The sequence below is a fragment of the Athene noctua genome, chromosome 1, assembly GCF_965140245.1.
Source record: "Athene noctua chromosome 1, bAthNoc1.hap1.1, whole genome shotgun sequence".
Classification (NCBI taxonomy): domain Eukaryota; kingdom Metazoa; phylum Chordata; class Aves; order Strigiformes; family Strigidae; genus Athene; species Athene noctua.
Window position 1 is genome coordinate 243,915,255 of NC_134037.1, and position 20,372 is coordinate 243,935,626.

The following is a 20,372-nucleotide window of genomic DNA, read 5'->3' on the forward strand; positions in this document are numbered from 1 at the left end:
CTTTTGACTACAATTAATTTTCAACTCTACCTTACACCTCTGTGTTACAGAGCTGTACCCACTCAACAAGTTGTTCCTGTGACAGTCAAGCACTTGGTTCATTCTCAACGATCAGTTGAGATGTAATGCTGAGACATGCAAATCTCAGATTTTTAAGTCTTTGAACCTTAAATACGCTGTGTTGATGGACAAATAGGCACTGTTTCTATGTTCCATGCATCTTCTTTTCTGTATGGATTTCATGTAGAGGCCAGTATGTATTCCAGTACAGACGCCAGAATCTCTGTGGCTTGGAGACATATTCCAGTACAAAGCTTATAAGGTGCTTGGAGACATGTTTCAGTACAAAGCTTACAAGGTGCTAAGCGGTCAGGCTGAAACATGTTTTTCTTTCAGGACTGGCTGCCATAGCTGGAAGCAAATATAGTTTATTCCCTTACCCCCCTCGTCTAGTAGATCAGTCAGCAAATTAAGTCTGTGGAACTTGGTCTGTTTCTGTGTTTTCTAAAATGTGGAAACTAAACATTTCTACCTTGTGTTTCCCTGGTGCTGTAAAGCTGATTTTGCAGTATTCACACAAGGGTGTCTATCCATTTATCTGAATTGATGTTTTGGGGACTTTTTTCCTATGTGATTCAGTCTTGAGATCCTGTCACTTCTATCGCTTTGTTGGTTTCACCAAAAAGCAAAATTTGGACTGGAGCAGAGGAGGTGCTTGGCCTTCTCTGTTGTTGGTCCTGCCAGAGCTTGCTTCCCAGGGAAGAGCTAATTAAGTGCAGCCTGGATACATGCCTCAGCACTTCTTAAGCTACAGAGGTGTGAGTCACCAAAGCTCATCTGTGACAGCCCATGCTTTCCCAGTCTCTGCTTTATGCCACTGTCACTTATATTCAATATGTTGCTTTTAAATAGCATCAAGAGATGATTAAGTACAAGTTTTTATTTGGGCTGTTTTGCATAGTCTTTACTTTCTTGAAGAAGAGCCCCAGGTCACTGTAAATAATGAAAATTTAGACTCTTTGCTTTGAATTGGCATGTGTCAGCCACTGCCTAAACAAAACACTGTTCTGAATTTGTTACAAAAAAGACAAATCAAGTTATTTGACATTTTACCTAGTCTTTCACAAGCTCTTAGAGCACCTGTTATTTAAGTTGCCTTGCTGGCATCTGGCTTCACAGTATACCAGACATTTTATTACTTAAACACCTTATCTGCATGACTGTAAGTGAATGATAAATTACAGTGAAGAGGTAACTCTGCTGTAATTAGGGCTGAGTCACATTTTGTTTGCAGACTGTATTTTAAGTGCTCTGTATTTTAAGGTCTCTGTCTCTTGACTCATTTATGTTCGTGCCATGCAAAAGTCAGTGGTCCCAACTAATCCACACCGTGCAGTGCCCTAGAGTTCAGCTGTTGGCAGGTTTGAGCTGGTCTGTCCCATACAGTTCTCTGGGCTCTGAATATTGAGCACAGATGGCTTAACTTGAGGGACAGCTTATGGAGGAGAAGAGGAAGAAGAGCTGTATGGGTGGGAATATGGAGAGATTTTAGCTCTGTCCTCACTGTACATCCTCCCTATTTCTTGTTTCAGAAAGTGTCCTCACAGTGAAGGACCAAAGGGCTATATGTGGTCATGTTCAATACCTTCAAAGGAGCATGCACCAGTCAGGAGCTGAGGGGGGGGCATCCTTGGTACCTACCACAAGCTCCCGAGTGCTGTGGGTCTGGGCATGAGCACAGCTGCTGGGAACTGGCTGGTTTCAGCTCTCTGAACTCCTTTTTTTGGATTTATTCACCTCTGGTTCATCCACATGCAGTTTAGAGATTGGCTTGATCAGCTTAATCTGTATACCTGAAAATGTGCTGAGCTGTGAAGGATGATTAGGTAAAGTAAGGGGGGAAGCTTCTTAAACTGGGTTTACTCCTATGGGACTTGTAATTTGGAGTGGGGGCTCACACTTCAGCGACACTGATCTTGCTGGCTGCAGGGCCTGGGAACAGAGCAGGAGAGCACTGTAACTGGCTTTCAACAGCATCTCTGATGGCAAACTGAGGTTTCAGTTAGACCGAGTGACGCTGGATTTACACTAAACTCTCTGAGCTGCTCTGCACAAGTCAGGATACATTCACATGATGTCTCCACAGTTGCTCAAAGAGCCAGAGCTAAACCAGAAACCACTGTGCATTGCTGCAAACCCAGACTGCAGATCCAGTCACTGAAATGATGCAAAAGGGAGCCCTCAAAGGACATGAATATTTTCCCATCACAGCAAAACTCTTCCAACTTGCTGCAACAGAGCTGTCTGCCATTCAGTATAGCCTGTAATTGTTTGTTGCTGTATCCTCTACTATGAAGAAGAAAATCAAGGCAGTGGTGACAGTAATCTGAATTCCAGATCAGGTTAAATTTTAGACTGAATAACTCTGCAGTGCTGAATAAAATTCTCCATTCCTGAAAACCATCGAGTAATACAGGAGTTACCATCAGCCCTATAAAAAGGGTCTGTGGATGCTGAAAGGGAGAGCTCAGATGGATTCCACTGCAGTTAGCCTGGGGCAATCTATTCCTTTTCCTTACTGCATTTGTGCTCCTCTGCCTTTCCAGAGTGTCTGTTGTTTGACTCTCCTATAGCTCCTCTGACACCTCAGTAGTACCCAGGCACTGCTCACTCTGGGATCAGGAGTAATAGTACCCCAGAGAGTGGAATGGCACTTCTAGCCCTGCAATTTGTTTTTTATATCAAGCATGGTTTTGAGTTGTCAGCACTGAACCCTGGGAGGTTGTGATGCAAATTGAGCAGAGGGAGCTGCAGTTTCCTCTGAGCTGCCTGCATTTCCCCCTTCTGGCATCCAGAGGCTGCTGTGCTGCTCGTGATACTGGGATGCTGAGCGGGATACTGTGGCAGACTGGGACACCGGCCAGGTGCTGGAGGAGACCGAGCACAGCAGCCTTGAATCTTCCTACTCCAAGCTCAACCACAGCAGCCTCGCCCTTACTCCACACTCTAGGAAGTAATAGTTTGCAGACGTAGAGTTGCCCAAGGCAGCTCCACCCCATACAAGCTGGAGTTTGTGACTGTCTCTAGGACCTGCTGGTGGCTGGGCTTGGGCAGGAATGATGAGGCTTTGCTCTGGAAGGGTGGAGAGAGTGGGGAACCAGAGAACCTCTGCCTGGTGAGACACTGAAGAGATGCAAAGGCCTATGGCTTTTTACATTTTGCTTTGTTAGCAGAAAGTTCCACTTTCAACCTGTGGTTATCATCTGGCTTTTGAGGTTTGCCAGTGGACATTACAAAGACAGCCTGGAAGAAGTTGCTTGTTTTGCCAAATAAACAGAAAACAGAGGGTTTTTTTAGACTTGTCACTTGATCCGGGGTGTTCTGAGTCAATTTAGAAATTTTTTAGGGGTTTATTTAGAGATTATTAATGCCAATGCATCCTCCAAAAAGAGACAGACGATATGAATACTCCTTTACTATACACTGTGTGCTTGCTGTTCCAGTTCAGATACTGAAGTAGATAAGAGACCATGTTAGAGCATCACCTATCTACCCCCAAGTATCAGTCACTGGAAAATGAGTGGAAACAGTTTTCTGCTTTTAGCATGCTTGCATTTTTATATGACTGATGAGATTATTTCTGCAAAACAAATACATTTCCCTGCAAACTCCCCTATGCCAGTCGGAAATATGTTAGATGATTTGGTTTTGAAAATGAGTTACAAGGGAAGACGAAGGAAATTCTTGAGGCTGAAGAACAGATTTGAGAGTCATGAGATCTGCTTGTCATTTCCAGTTCAGCCCCATGCTTCCTCAGTGACTTACATGACTTAACTGCTTTGTGTCTGCTCCTTATCTGTGAAATGTGAATATTATGAAGGTGAAATCGCTAATCTTGGTGAGGCATGTTGCTGAGAGGGAAAGCAATATGCTTGTTGATTATGATAAGCAAGCTTTCAAGGATCGGGTTATATGAAGCAAACCTGCATTAAAAATATCTTAGAAATATATGGCTAAATTTTGTTTGGGGCTGTATCTATATAGCCTGATGCTTTTAATTAAACTGCTTTTAATGTGGTTTTATAGGTGTATGTGTTAGTTTGCTTTGGCGTCAACAAATCCCAAGTGTAGAATTATGTACATTTTTCCCAATTTCTAAAACTTCCAAAATGAGTGGTTTACGACAGTAGCTTGTGTTGCTATTGGGGATTGATTTTATCATATTACATGGCATAGTAATGTAATTTTACTTTATTACAATGCATAGTACTGTCTGCATCCATTCTAGGAGCTTATACTAGTATAGTGCAGGGCTATCCCTTTAGGGAGTCCTCCCTTTGAAGCAGTGTTCTGCAAATTTTTAAACTGTGGGTCCACCCAATTAATTTTTTTTGGGGAGGGGGAAGAGAAAAGGCAGATTATCTTGCTGTAATTTTTGTAACTTCCAAGCAGCTAAAACTTTGTATTTTGAACATGGCTGTATTACTTTGATTTCTTCTGCTTTGCTTGTTTGTATATGTGTAAATGCATATGTTATTGAACAGGTTTTTTGTGGTTGTTTCACAGGTCTTATTCTCCTGTCTTGCAGACCACTGGTTGAATATCACTGTGTATTGTAGGGATAGATCAATGCATTTATTTGTGGTCTTCTCAAAGGCTAATTGAAAAGAAAAGATGCTAGCAGCAAAGTCGTCAGAGGGATGTGAAGAAGAAGAATATAGTGCAGTTTGCGTTTAATTAGAAAGTAACAGATGGAAATTGTCTTCCTGTAAGTGAACTGGACCAGTTTAATAATTCTAGTTAGTTTGTGATAGAAGATGCAAACACTGACTGAATGGGTGCTTTCTTCTACAGTCAGCAATCATTTCCATGGTAACTATTGCTGTGATCTTATCACTGTTGGAAATTGTCAGCCTGTTGAATCAACAGGGAATCAGTGGGTGTTCATAATGCTTTAGGATCTTTTTATAAAATCTGGAAAGAAAGCAACAAATATATTTTCTCTAGGAGGCTGTATTGTATCTGAAGTCTCATAATCTCTGTTGCTGTCAGAACAGTTTGTAAGTAAAAATATTGATCATGTACAAGAAAGATAAAACAAGCTTTTGACCTCAGTAGTGATGATAAATGAACTTCAACTAATGCTCCCCCACTGCTGTTTAGCAACAAGAAAAAGTGCAAAGGTTGCCTTTTATCATGTACCTGGGTGGAGACATGTTGTCTGGACTTTTACTCTGTTAAGTGAAGGTGATAAAATAATTTATGGTCGCTAGGTCATGATCCACTTGCTCCTTTATATTTTCGGTGGCTCATATGAACTGAAAAATCAATTCTAATATTACTACTGATTTCCTAGCATTTGGCAGTTACTGCCTGATATAGAAATACCAGCTATTTAATAGTCACCCAGCATATAGCTGTTATTGCTAACATAAAAAGTTTGTACATTTTTATATAGACCCTTAAATGCACAGAGAAATGTGTACTCATAACACAAATACTGTAAGACTTTTTGAAGCCTTGTCATTTACAGAACATGACTGATTATTGATTGCAAGTTTTCACTGAGAATATGTACTAATTGTGTTCTGAAACTTCTCAGCCTACTCAGATTTTCCTTGTAAGTTATTCTCAGCCAGAATTATCATGTTTCATTTATCACACTTTTCTATAAATTACACTTGGAAATCAGTATGTATTTCTTATAAATACATTACTAAATTTTTATTATCTCCTTTCTCTGGATTAGAAAAAGGCAGCTGTAGTCGGCAAGGCTGCATTAAAAATACAGATACCAAAACAAGAAGCATTGCAAAGTAGTATTGTGGAGCTAAGGAAAAAAAAAAAAAAAAAGAAAAAGACAGAAGGAAGCCAGGATGCTCTTTCCCCTGGAGACCAGCAGTTCTGGGGGTCCTTGTCCAAGAGGCACCTACCTGTGACTTCCCAGCGGATTGCCATGTAGAGAAAAAACTTTCAGGATATTTAAGTGTCCCCTTATAGTGCCATGCTTCTCTGTATGTATATGTTATAAGCACTGATTGTATTGCTACATTTAGAACACAAAAATAAATTTTAAAAAATCCAAGTAGGTAATGGTAGGGGTTGAAATGCAGATTGCTGGGGAAGGAGCCTCAGCAATGTACATAAGCATCAACAAGTTTATGGCGTGGTGATTTTATTTTCATTAGGGAGTTTATTGGTATAAACACATAAACAAAAAATCACCTAGAGATTGTTTTTCCTTTGCCATCATGGTGGCAGCAGTTTGTCAGCCTTCACAAGCATACCAACAGCAGCAAGCTGACCAGCAGTGGGTTGTGTTGGGTCAGACTTACAGTTTGGGCTTTTTCTGCAGTGGGGAGTGTGGTCAGGTATAGGATGCAGTGTTATTCATACTTGGTGTAACTGTGCCAGCAAAAGTCCTGCTGTGCAGTTTCAAGTACTGGCAAATTTTTGCCATTTTGCTGATAAAAGTTGCATGCATATAAGCAACCCTTTATCAGTACTGTACAGATCAGATCTTGTGCTCCTTGGGCAATGCTCCCTCTGAAGACAATTTTGGGTGCTGAATTTATCAAATATGCGCTGTAGTCTGAGTAAGAGTTGCAGAACTTGGCTCTCATCTGGCTCTGAAGGCTAGGCTAAGATTTCAGTGGTTAAACACCTGATGCTGATGTTGCTTACATTGGTGTTAATGAGTAACAGGGAATGCCAACAGCAGTCATGTGCCATTAAATGCAACAGGGTTGTACCAGTGCCAGGTTAAGTTGAGTGAGATCATGATCAAGTCCTTGAGGCTGCTGTGCCTGGATTAGGAAATCAGTCTGGGCCCAGGCAAAGGAGGAATTCAGTCTGGCTGGGCTCAAACTCCATGGTGTAGTTGTCTACACGGGAGCAGCCTGGGAAAGCTCCCACTGCAGCCTGGTCGGTGCGGTCAGGGGGCCCTGGGGATCACACCCTAAACAGCACATCTGAAAGTGGCACCTACAGCTGCGTTGAGTTACCTATAAATAGCTGTCAAGTGTAGTGTGAGGGGCAGGTATCTAAGACAGCTGCGCACAGCTGGAAAGCACCTTGTGGGAAAGCTGCACCTTGCTGGAGCGGGAGATGGGGACCAAGCATGGCTCCCTGAAGCACTGGGAAACATGGTTGTAGTGCCACCTACATCTGCCTGCAGTCAGGTTTGGCACTTGATTCCGGCCTGTAGTGCTGCCTGGCTGATCCGCTCTGTAGGCTTGGCTGACACACGTGTTTGGGGCCTCAGCTCGACTGCCTGAACCCAGTGCTGCTGGAGGTGCCCTGACTGGTTCCCCTCATCTCCAGGGTCTTGTTTCTGGAGGGCCCAGGCCTCCCGTAGGTCCTGTGTCATACTTGCATGAGAGATATTTTAGATCCCTTAGGACATTCGAAATGGCTCTGGATGCCTACGTTCAGGCAACAAAATTTCACCCCAGATTTCTACAGGCTACGATGACAGCTTTAATGACTAGCTAACATACAGACACCTCTATTGCAGACATCAAAATTTAGATGTGGGAGTTTGGAGCTGAATCCCATCCTAAAAGTGTCATACTACATGGGAACAATAGCAAATAAAAGTGTAGCCTGGATCAAAGTAAATCTTCATTTTAAATGGTTGTATTTGTAGCTATGGTGCTGTCAGGAAAAAGGAGAATGATTGAAATACAACAATTTAACTAATATGCTGTCATAGAAATTCAACTGTCCAGATAAAACTAATTCATTTGCATCAGTATAAATAAGTAGTTTGTGCTTGCAGTCTCAGAAGAAACCTAACTGAGGATACCATCTAAAAGACAAGATGAATAATCTTGATTGCTAACATTGGTGATCCTGTGCTGTTGCTACACTAGCAGGTGTGAATTTCAGAAAATACAGTGCAGATTCATCTCAGACCTTTAAATCTCAGAAATCTTAACATTTCTTGGAAATTTTGACCAACACTTCAAATGCATGAGTCAGTGCATGACATTTTGATTTTCATCCTATATGAAGTGCCATATATATCTGTCTATAGATGTTACCAATAATAATTGTATAACATAAACCCAATTTCACTTATCAAGAGAAGGTCATTTGAGGTCAGTGGTGCTGCACCAATATAAAGTCAGTGACAGGTAGAACAAAATTTTTTTCCTCAGATTTTTTTTCATTGATGTTTAAGAATCACACCTATGTTTAAGTGACTGCAGTACTGGAGCCTATGAGTTGTGTGCTGGATATTTTATTCCTACTAGTAAGCAGTCACTTGTTCAGGTTCTGCTCGAGCAGGTCACTGAGAATAAGGAATGTGAGGTTATCAGTCTAGTGTCCTCTTATTTTTGCTATGAGAGGGTTAATTTTCTGTTTTGTAAGTATTCTTCAATGCAGTTTATAGATCTAAGCCTGAAAATACATGTCTCCTTCAGCATTGTTTATTGCACAGCAGAGATTAATCCGCCTGTCATTTGGATCACCACTGTAGGTGGAGTGCTGCTGAAGGAGAGCAGTCCTCTCTTTGCAAATGTTACTGTTCAAGATAAGGGTGTAAAAAGCAGATTAGATGACGACATGTGACGTGTCCTTCCCTCAGTCTAAAAGTACAGGATCATGGGATGAACTTTGCCTGACTGGTTACAAAGAGAGTGTGCTCACATTTGTAGCTCTGCAAAACAAAAACATAAAATGACTCTTATGAGCTCCTTTCTCAGCCACTGCATATGTGGAGACCCTTTACCTGTGTCCGATTCTGAGGTAAGAACCTTATTTAACCTGTGATTTTGCTGCTCTGACATCGGAGGGGCTGTGTTTAAGGAACAGCTTCACTGAAGCTGTGTTGGTGCACCAGCCAGGGAGTCAGTCACTCTCTACTGAATTGCTTATACTGTTAAAACTGGCCTTGTGCTAAAAGCTGCAAAGAAGCTGAAGTATGCTTGAGTGACAGGTGTGATGCCATAGAAATCAGAATTCATGCAAGTGCTCTATTTAAAATAAATTTCATGCTCAAAGTGAAATAATTGAATGTGTAGCAATGTACGACATTGATCATTTTTCATACCTTAATTTCAGTAATCATGTTAAAAAGCTGACTGTTTAATAACTCTGCCTGTTAGCTAAAGTGCTGTCATACAGTGAAATTTCAATTACGCTTTCTTTCAAAGAAAAAGAGAAATCTGCCCACTGTATCAGGTGACCTTCTAAAAAGGCTCATCAGAGTTCTACTAGCCTGGTTGTAAAATGGTAGGTGGAGAAGAAGGTGACAGAATGTAAGTCCTCTTTCACAGGCATCATTGTAAAGGGCTGATTCTGGGCTGCATGTGTACTTTCAATATGCAGTACCTGAGATGCCTTCATCTGGTCTGAAACAGATGAACAAAATATAACCAGAGACAGACAAAATGATGCCTCTCTGTGCTGGGATACTTATTAGCTTTGAACATTGTCAGAAATGCACTTAGGTAGTTTAAAGATATCCTAATAAAGAGGTAGGCTGATTTTTTTACAACAAAAAAAAAGAGTCAGAATTAGTTCATTATTTGTATGAGAACTTGGGGCAGGGTTCACTTGCACAGCAGTGCTTTAGAGTTTGTCATTTATTCCACCAGGTGTTCATGCAAGCCACCACCCAGCCCAGAAATACCCATCTTCCTTTCTCTGTTTCTTTTCTGTTCTTTATAGAGGAGCCAGAAAAAGCCAAGGAAATGCTGAGAATTTGGAAATTTGAGAGAAAAATGAACATACATTTTTATGTGCAGGAGTTTTGCTGGAAAAGTTTATAGCAGTATTACTCCAAATGCATTGAAATCCTTAAACAAGTATTTCCCTCTAACAAGTATTTCAGTTGAGGTTACTTTATTTCCAAACTTGTAGTACCAGTGCAATTTTGATACCTGTAGGCATTAAGCTCCAGGAGCCAGATGTACTGTTAAATAGGAACAACATGCTAATTTTCCAAGCTTCCTCTTCTAAGGTATCAATTTTTCCTTTATGTGTGTTACAATGTATCTCTGGTCCTAGTCCCTATGACTATAACCTCCCTGAGTGTATAGCAAATTAGCTCCTCCCTTCCAAACTGTATGAACTCGCTTACCCAGTTCGCACATGGCTTCACAATCTCTAGATCTGACCCAAGTGAGAGTGTGGGAGCGAGTGGTAGGAGGGAGCGCAACTGCCCATTTTGGTATCGGCTTACAGTTACTGTGGGATCAGCAAGCAGTCAAACTGCAGCCTTACTGTTTATTTTCATCACTGAATAGTGGTAAAGCAGAGGAATATCATAGAGTCATAGAATGGTTTGGGTTGGAAGGGACCTTTGAAGATCATCTAGTCCAACCCCCTGCCATGGGCAGGGACACTTTTCACCAGGTTTCTCAAAGCCCCGTCCAACCTGGCCTTGAACACTTCAAGGGAAGGGGCATCCACAACTTCTCTGGATAACCCGTTCCAGTATTTCACCACCCTCATCATAAAAAAAAAATTATTTCTTATGTCCAGTCTAAACCTACTTTGTTTCAGTTTAAAGTCGGTGCCCTTTGTCCTGTCACTACAGGCCTTGATAAACAGTCTAGAAACACAGCACTCTGGTTGAATTACTTTTACTGATGTTACATGTAACATCCTACTTCTGCACAGGAACAAGTCCTGTGAATGCCAGTGTTGTCTTTCCAAGGCATTATTCAGTGCATCTGGTGTTTGTGATAGGGCCTGTCTATACTGCTGAGGTAATAGGCGAGTTTTTAGTGTTATTAATCATGTTTGCATAAGAGGTGCTGATGGCTGGGTTTACCTTACTCAGCACAAGCATCATGATGTCTTTCGTTTGCAAAGTTACTCTGTTCCTGAATTGTCAGTTGCATTTGCTATATTTATGGTAACTTTTTAGCAATGTTAAGTTGATCTGCCATATGAAAAACAAATGATTAACTGTCGGAAAATTCTGTGCCTTATTTGACTTGTTCACATTTAAAAAGGTTGTTTCTGATGATCACTGGAAGAGGTCCCCATCCCAGGATGAAGGAAAGTCAGATGCACAAAGGGTCACACCCAGGAGATGGGGCTCTGGAAAAAGATCTCGGCCCAGACCTCTCTCAGACTATGGCCAAATGTCCATCAGAAGTTTCTCTATACCAGAAGATGCAGTTGCAGTGGAGTCTCAGAAGACAGACTGCACAGATGGAGAAAATCCGCCAGGGCTGGCTTCCGTCGGGTCTGGGATCCAAAGCAATACAGTAGGCTACCACAGAGGGCGAAAAAGAAGACCCATCTCTGTAATAGGTGGGGTCAATTTCTATGGAAACGGTCCGGCAGAAGATATAGAAGGTCTGCTGACACAAGTAAGATAAGAGATGTGCTCTCTGCAAACTGCAAGAGACCCTTTCACTTCCTTGTCTCTATCTTCAGCCTAGAAAATAGAATGGATGCTTCCTTCTCTTCCTTCCCTTTTGTCAAGCTGACATCGTGTACTTACAATTCTGCTATCCTGGTCACTAATTACTTTGTCTTGTTGTTAAGAAACAAACCAGCATGGAATAAAACTGTACTGACTTTGAGATAATCTTTTCCATATTGTAAATTAACTTTATTTCTGTCTTGGAATGGTTATTATGTCTCATACTGATATATAAGAGCTCATTTGGTGTAATACAGCTGTGTGTTTAGTCTCCTTACAGGGTGTAGGGCTGACGAATAGAGGAGTGCAAACAAATGTGATAATAACACATTATTTATTGATCATTTCAAATTCTCCAAAAAACAGGCCTGTCAAAACCTGTGGCATTAGCTGTGGTGTTAAAAATCTTGGTATTGGCATACTTAAAACTAGTGAGGACATTGCTTAAGAAAATTGGTAATAAATTGAGGAATTATTGAAATAAAGAAAGAATCTTAAGAAAACTGTCAATACGAATAAAATGTCTGTTTATGTACTACTAAACTGACCTGATGATACAGATGTAGGAAGCCTGTAAGAAAATAGCATGTGATTGAGTTAGCACTTGAGCAGTACCTATATACTATTTGCCATCTCTGTAGGCTCAGGTAAGAAAGTAAGAAATAAAAAGTTCTGAAAGGTAAAGATAACTCCTTTTTCCCTGGAGGTGGTCCTGAGTGGGTACAATGTACAGAAGAAGAACTTAGAGTTGTGTTGGTACTGGTGGCCCTGTTCTGCAGTTGGTTACAGAGTTTCAGGCTGATCAGGTGTTTTCCACTTTCCAGAAAAGCAGAGGACTCCTTACTAAAGCAACTGTCAAGCTGATAAAGCAATAGAAAAAAAGAATAGTATTTACATCCTCAAAAATGTGATTCTAGGGGTTATTAATGGAATTGGAATCCTCTTAATCTTTCTCATGCCACTCGATCTCCTGCTGGAAAGTTTAGTGGTACTCCCCTGACTGAAATCAAATGCTGAAACAATGGCACGATTTTCAGTCTCCTGTGAAAAGGAATTTTTAACATGCATACTGTTATTGTATACTGCACATTTTTTCTTTGTAATTCTCTGATAAAAAAAATGTACCTTGAAGCAAAATCAAGAAACCAATGAACTTTGACCCAGGCAAAGACCATAGTTTCAAACCATATATAATTGAGATATTTTAAAATTAATTTTATCACTACTTAGCTTGGAGGAAAAAAAAACAAACAAGGAAAATTTTTGTTATAATTTCTAGGCCATCTTCCTCAAGAATAATAGATGGATTTAAAGGGATAGTAAGTATTGGCAACCCAAGTAACCCTTGCTGTACCATAGAATTGATTTAACACTCTCCAGGCCCTTCATTTACTCTGAAAACAAATTGATTTATCTTCAAACCTTGCTTGCATCAGTTTATTAATGCAGGAACACACATCAAGGCAGCTATTTGAGTTGACACTTTCTGTACTCTGATGCTGCCTTGAGGGCTGGTTGGGGTTAAATGAGCACATTGCTGAATCACCATGATCAAGACCAAACTATAGAGCATTCCCAGTGGGGGCATATTTTAAAATCAATTGATGACCTTCCCAGGCCTGCCACTGAATAACAGCACATCCTTGTCTATCCAGGGAAGGGATCTGGACTGAAGCCTTACAAGAAAATTTTAGTTGCCCCAAAATAAATAGCTTTGTTACTTAAGCAGCCAGTTATTTGCATATAGTGATTGCCATCACTTTGATGCAATATGTTGGACTTACTCCTTATGGTGTTATTCAGTGATAGGATCCTGGTATATTGCTAAAGCACTGAGGAAATGAGGTTTAAAGATGAGGTTGTAGTTAAATCATATTCAATACACATTGAGGTTTTTGGCAGTCACATTAGAAAGTAAATTTGTAGCTGGAATGTAAAGGACTAATGAAGAAGGGAAACATGCTAGAAGTATTTTATGTGGGGCTTTCAAAGACTGATCTTCACATTGGTGATTTTTTTTCTTAAAAGCTTTGAAAACCCATTGTAATATTTGGAAAGTATAATGCTAATTCCTTCTTTGTTGTGTTTTGTTTTGGTCTGACAGCTTAGGTGTGAGGAAAGGTTTTCAAACAATACTAAATCATTGGTTTCATAACAGAGTGTCAATAGAGAGTTCATTAAAAAACCACCTCTGATGTTTCAGATTACTTCATAAAAGGGCCTATGAACAGTAACAACTGAAAGATAACAGAAGATCTAAAGACGAGTTTCTCTGAAGTTTGTGTGCTGAGGTCTGGCTGTTTAGTGTTGAATGTTCATGCAAGGTCATTCAGCCTGGCTAGTGTGGAGTTGTTCAGGGATGACATAAAATTAGACTCAATTTGCAAATAAAACAGGGGTAGGTTCTCTAATCATAATTAAGCAAATTAATGATTTAACTAAAGAAAATGGCTCCTAGATAATGCTACCAGTAAACTGAATATTACCTCTTTTTAATGAGACTCCTGGGAACTTCAGAGCAGAGGATCATTTAGACAATTATTTTTGTCTTGTAAAATATGTTTATTTTACTTAAAAGCAATACATTTATTTGAAGAAAGCAAACATCCCAGGAAATTAACACAACTTCCAGCTGTAGCATTTCTGGAGACTCTCGCCTTGGGTTTTCCCTCAGATGTGTGTTTACAATGCCAGTTGGCATTGCACAGGCTGTTCTCAAAGCACTTAGATCCCAGAGCATTTGGGCTAGGGTATTACAAGATGAAAATTATGGACCATGTCTGATCATAACAAAAGGTTAAAGAGTTTTTAGTGTAGCAGAGAACTGTAATGTAATAAAATATTTTCTGTGGTGCTGGTGGATATGGTATGCAGTGTTTAAGCAACTTCAAAGTAGGGGATTTTACTGCCCCTGTAATTACCTGGACTATCTGAAGAAACCTTTCCTCATATATGAGTTTTGCTCAGTTGGACTTGCTGGTAGTTTTACTAATACTGGATTTTCCTGTTTTCTCTGTAGCCTGTTACACGGCCACCTGTTCCAGCACACCAGGTACCCCCTTACAAAGCTGTTTCAGCCAGGTTCCGGCCACTCACCTTTTCACAAAGTACCCCCATTGGCCTGGACCGGGTTGGACGAAGGCGGCAGATGAGAACGTCTAATGGTAAGATGTCTTTCTAACTTTCTAGATCTCAACTTCATCCCCCAGGTTGGTCAGGAGGTAGATTATAATGTGGAACACAAAAGGGTGCAAACCAACTCAATGACAAAGTAGTACCCAACTAAGTTGCTTTGTCTTCTAAGTTTCTCATTAGTAGCTGCTGTGTTCATTTAAATTTTTTTTTTTTTACATCTACTGTTTGACATTGCTCTGGTTTATTCTTCTGTACCACTTACACTCCTGTATTTTCCACTCTCTACTCACATACATGCTTGAAGATAATAATAGAATATGAGGGAAATAAGATCTAATATGCTTGAGTTCATACCCAAACCATAGCCACACCACACATGCATTTTTTAATTTTCTGTTTGCCATGCATTCAGCTTAACTACCAAGATAGGCAAGCCTTAAATAAATGGCTTAAATAATAGGGTTAAGTAATAGGATTTTATGGTTCTAAGCTAAGTTTTAGCTGCAATGATGTCCAAATTCTGCTCAGAAAATCCCTCAGATACAGATTAATTTATATAAGAATATGTTAAAACTACATTTTCTGGTCATCAGTAGAACACGATAGTTTTCTTCAGAAGGTGCTCTGCAAGGAACAGACTTGAGAATTTCTATCTAACTATAGCAATGAGATACATTATATATACTATATAAGTATTTTCCTTTTATATTGTAGTGAAATATTTGGAACTACTTTAAAACTATGTCTGGAGTGTGTCCTTGCTGTATGTATCTTAGTATATTAGACATCAAGGTAAGCTAGACACCTAATGCTGTGACCCATGCTGAGATTATGTGGTGTATCAGTCCCTGATTCCAGAAGGACCACTCACAGAATAACAGGTTTGCCATGAACTAGTTTTGAAAAAAAAGAGACTCACTAAGTATTACAGGGTAGGAATTCTACTTTTAGTTATCCTTTCCATTTCATGTTTGGAAACCACATGAAATAATATTAATTACCTAGACAACTGCCTGAGAGTAATATCTTTCCAGGTATTTAGCTTTTGATTAACTGGTATCCTAAACATAAGCATCAGGACAACAAATAGACAAAGCAAGATTTCTGCCACTTTTTAAGACAGTGAAGGCAAAGCAATATTGATTATGCTAGATGTGACTTTTATGACTCATTACAACAGAGAAGTTGAACAGAAAAAGATTCTGAAATCTAAGACTTGAAGGCAACTGGGGAGTATCAAGGACTTAACAGTTTGAGAGCAGTTGCAAAGATCTGTTAAGTAGCTCCAGCAGAAAATAATAAAGTGACTAGTGCCACACATTCTGATCTCTTTCCTTTTTCTCTTAAATTCACAAGGCATTTCCTTGTCTTTGAACATGTGAGAGTTTTTTGTTTGCTCATGTACAGTGAAATTTGATAGCACAAAAGCCCTTTATTATAGAAAGAAATTCTAAACCCAAGCACTGAAAACCAGTGGTATCTTAGTTACTTGCTAAAGCCTAATACACTGCATGTCTACTTTTATAACAATGGAAGATAGAATTGGAAATGTAAATTTTTAGAAAAACAGCTGTTACAAGACAGCAAATCATCATAGTGTAGGAGACAGAGTAACAACCAGCTAACATGTAAGGAAAACTTCCCTTGAGACTTATATTGCTACACTTGTGCTTAAAGGGTTACAAGTTTTAAATTATGCTGAAGAGGTTTATCACAGTAGGGCAATTTTTATAAGTATCTTAAACACATGTTTTTTGCATATTGTGATGTGGGACTTGAATTTGGATAAATTAATTGGTGAACTCCTTTAGATAGGCCCAGCTCTAAGCAGGTGGATTGGAATTCAGCTGTAGTTTAAGTCACCTGAATTCAGTCTAAATGTAGGTTAAACATAAGACTTAAATATTAAAACACCCATTACAGGCAATGGAGGGCTAGGGTTTGATTCAATTACCCACCTGAGGGTCCAGTGCACTGTGGGGCACCTGACATCTGCCTGCAGCTGGAGATATCACAAAGGACCTGTGGGAGACCTATTCCTTTCTTCAGTGCCAGCAGGATATCCAAAATACTTAAAATGGCACTAAGTATCTCCGTTTAAACAACTGAACCATTGCAGTCAATGGAGGTTAGAGTAGGAACAGCCTTTGGATGAGATGGATTGCTCTCTCAGCTGTCTCAATTGTGACCAATACCTGATGGTTCATTCAAATGTGGATTCTGGCATTTAGATTAATAAATTTAAATGTCTTTAATTCAAGTAGTGTCCCGTCCTGGATGTTTGCCTACAATGTTAAACTAGTGTCAGGCTTTTCCCAGTTCATCAAGGTTGGGTAACCAAGTAGGTTTCAGCCTGTGTGGAGCACAGCTCAGGAACTGAGGTACAAACAAACTGACTGTTGAGGAGAGGAGATTTTCAGGTTCTCCATTCCTATTACTGATCAAATAAACAAACCCCACTCCAGATATCATCAAAATGAACAAACAGAAGTTATTAATCACTCCTTGAGAGAAAACAGTTCCCTGCTTGCTACCATCTCTGTGCTACCCTGTCCTTGCTGGCCCACCCCTAAAGTGTGAGGATGTAAGTGGGATAATATGCAGGAAATGAAAATTCCCAGGTTACTACACTGAGTGCCATATTTGTGTTTACCAGGAGGTGGGTGGAATATATCTGATGTTGCAAGCAGCTCCATGGTGGTTGCTGTGTTCTGTGGCCCAGTGACTGAAAAGCTCAGGGAGGCAGAAAGACTCATGGACAGGACCTGAAGGGGCATCGTGAAATCTGTAACTGCAGGCTAAGCAGTTCCCGTGTTGCTGGGGACAGACAAGCCTCTGGACCAGAGGGTGATGTCTATGTGATACTTTGACGGATGGGACTCTTAACTGATGGAAAAAGATACAAACTATGCTGGTGGGTAATGGGATTGTTAGTTGTGTAGGTAGCTGGGCTTGATGATGCAGACAGGACCTAGCAGTGTTTTGGGAGCAGCTGGTGCATCAGGTGAAGTACCTGGGCTGTTACAGAGACTATGGAGAGGAGGTGACAGCTGTGGGGCAGGTGGGTGCCAGGGAGAGTGTGACAGACAGAAGGCGAGCACTGGAGGCAAAATTGAAGCTCTCAGGTAGAAACTAAAAGACCAGGAGCCCAATGGTAAAATTGTGCAAAGCTTTGCTAATATCATGCTCAGTATTGGACAGAGAGGCCTTTTTACCTCCAGGCACCCTCATGCAGAAAGTTGTATTAAAAAGAGGGAGATTTAGATTATTTATGAACCGAGGAATGTTTGAAATAAAAAGATCCTTTGTTTTCTAAACCAGAACAAAAGCAGACTGCTGACATGCAAATCAAGAGATTATGGAGCAGTTTCTAAACAAAGTATTAGGGGAAAGCTGGCAAGGTGAAATAATACACAGTATAAGACAGCACATCCTTTACAGGCAATGTAAATGATCGTTGCATCCTCAAATGAAGGACAGGGTAGAAGCTGACAAAACTCAAGTAAAAAATAGTCAGAAACAGTGGGACAAATGTTGTTTAAAGAGGATTTAGAAAGACAGGCAACCCTTCCAGTAATAGTGAAAGTTTAAAAAGTAAGATGGAGAAATAAACATATTTTTAAAAGAGCTAAATGGCATATGTCAGAAACTTGGTTGAAGGAAGATAACCAGTGGAATATAACCAGCCTACCACTGTCATGCAAGCTGTATAGGCATAACAGAAACGATTGCACCAGTGAAAGAGGGTCTCTTAATGTATTAAAGAAAATCTAAGAGCCAAATCAGATAAACAAATTGACTGTTATCTTCAAGTGTCACAGGATCCGAGGACTGGAATGTCATGCCTGAATGGGAAAACATATAGTGGCAGGATTAAATGAACTACCTGAGATCGTCAGGATGGTGATAGTAAATGTGACAAACCAAGGAAACCAGAGAAGTTTCAAGGGCAGCAAGCACAGTCATAAAAGGAGACTTAAACTGCTGTTCTGTGGGTTGAGAGTTGTAATGGGGCACAGTGCAGTATTTTTAGATGCACCATAAATAACTCCTTGGTGCAACTAATCAGGAGACCTGCAGGAAGGGAGACAATTCTTGAACCACTCCTGAGGTGTGTGCTGAATCACACATAAGAGCTACTCTGTAAGGGCAGGATGTGTCTCATTATAGACTTCTAAGCTAAGCCAGGTGACCTGGACTGGAAGAAACAGGTAGTTTAGGGTGCTGTTCATTAACCAAATACAGACAGATAATGAATCTTGCCCTCTGTGTCCATAATGCACTCTGAGCCAATATCCTTGCAGGGGTGAGAAGAGTAAAAAAATCCAGCACAGTATGTGTTTTAATTTAAAAGAGGGAAAGTAAATAAAAGTGAGAAGTCATTCATGTAACAAAGGAATTCAGAGGAACAGAAAAAAGTGTTGAATGCTTGCACGCAGCACAGAGAGTGTTCAAGGACAGCATATTAGATACTTAGAGCAAATTCATGTCGCCTGTCAAAACAGAATTTGGAAACATCAGAAAAGGGTTCTGTCATTAAACACAGAGGAAAAGAATGTATCAGAAGAAAAAGAAAAAAAAGACATCCTTCAGATTGTTTAATTGTATCCACATAGCAAAAAAAACCCTCTAGCAATTTTCATGTAAAGCTATAGGAATGTAGAAATAATTTGCTAAAGATATAAAACATACATCCTTTTTGAAAAATATGAGAACCTGGCAGACTACTAGATAGTTTGTAGGCCTTGTAAATGACTGAGAAATAAAACCTGAGCTCAAATCAGGATCTGTCTCAAAATGTCAGTAAAAGTTTTAGAGTTAATGAAATGAATAGTAACAACTTGCCAGAACCAAGGGATTTAAGAATGAAATTGCTGAGCTACTGCCTCAGCATGGAATTTGTTCCTCAAAAATTGCCTCAGTACAAGGAAGAAAGCAGTGAGGGGATAACCATTTATAAAGAAGTATCAGGAGGGATCCACTGAGCAGTAGACCAGTAAGTCTGACATAATAGTACATAAAATATATAAAGAATGTATTTAGGATTTAGAAACTATAATGGACTGATGAAACCTTATAATGAAGAAAAGTCCATGTGCCCTATGTACAGGAAAGCCATGCCCCACAAATGGTTTATGTTTTCTGAAAAAAATCACTGAGGATGTGACCAAGGGGATTCAGTAGGTATAGGCTACTTGGATCTCCAAAAGACCTCTGACAAGATCTCTTACAGATGTCTCTTAATGGAGGCCTGGGATAAGAGGGAAGGTCCTCCCATGTATTAATAAGTGAGTAAGCCCTAAGTAACAGAGGAGGAAGGTGGTTGGTTTCCTTAAGGAGAGAGCCCATGAGTGAAGTCAGATGTTGAGTGTCTTCACAAAAAAATGTGGTAAGGGAGGTGTAGAATGAAGTTACAGTTCTTGCTTGTGTGCTAAATTATTCACAGTAGTAAAAGCACAAACTGTTTGAACAGAGTTGCAGAAGGATTTCACCACACAGAGACAAAATGCACTGCACTGGTGGCAGGTGAATTTGGTGTTAATAAAGGCAAGGTAGTGCACATGAAGGCACACGAGCCTGTTATGCTTGCAGAAGAATGAACTTTGAGCTAGATACTGCCATTCAGGAAGAGAGCTTGCAATCCTAACAGATAATTAAAAGTGTCAGTTCAGTGCCTAGTAACAGCCAAAACAGTAAATAAAAGGGCAGAAATTTGTAGGAAGGGAATAGAGAACAAAACAGAAAGACCAATTGTGCCACTGGTGTGGTGTGTGTGGGTCATCTTCCTTTCCACCTCAAAAGGCATTTTTTACAGGGGAGGATACAGGCAAAAGGACAAGAAAACCTA

The 20,372-nt window shown here is 40.1% G+C and overlaps 1 protein-coding gene across 4 annotated transcripts in view; it reads left to right on the forward strand.

Moving 5' to 3' along the window:
• SPATA13 (spermatogenesis associated 13) overlaps positions 1-20,372 on the forward strand; it is a 47,255-nt gene that overhangs the window by 4,134 nt on the left and 22,749 nt on the right. For 2 of the 4 annotated variants that reach the window (XM_074915358.1, XM_074915351.1), the window contains exons 2-3: positions 10,971-11,333; positions 14,409-14,553. In XM_074915358.1, coding sequence (XP_074771459.1) covers positions 10,971-11,333; positions 14,409-14,553 — 508 coding nt within the window. Of the gene's footprint in view, positions 1-8,539; positions 8,546-8,658; positions 8,755-10,970; positions 11,334-14,408; positions 14,554-20,372 lie in introns of those variants that run through there. The other 2 variants (XM_074915344.1, XM_074915367.1) reach the window with 2 other exon arrangements.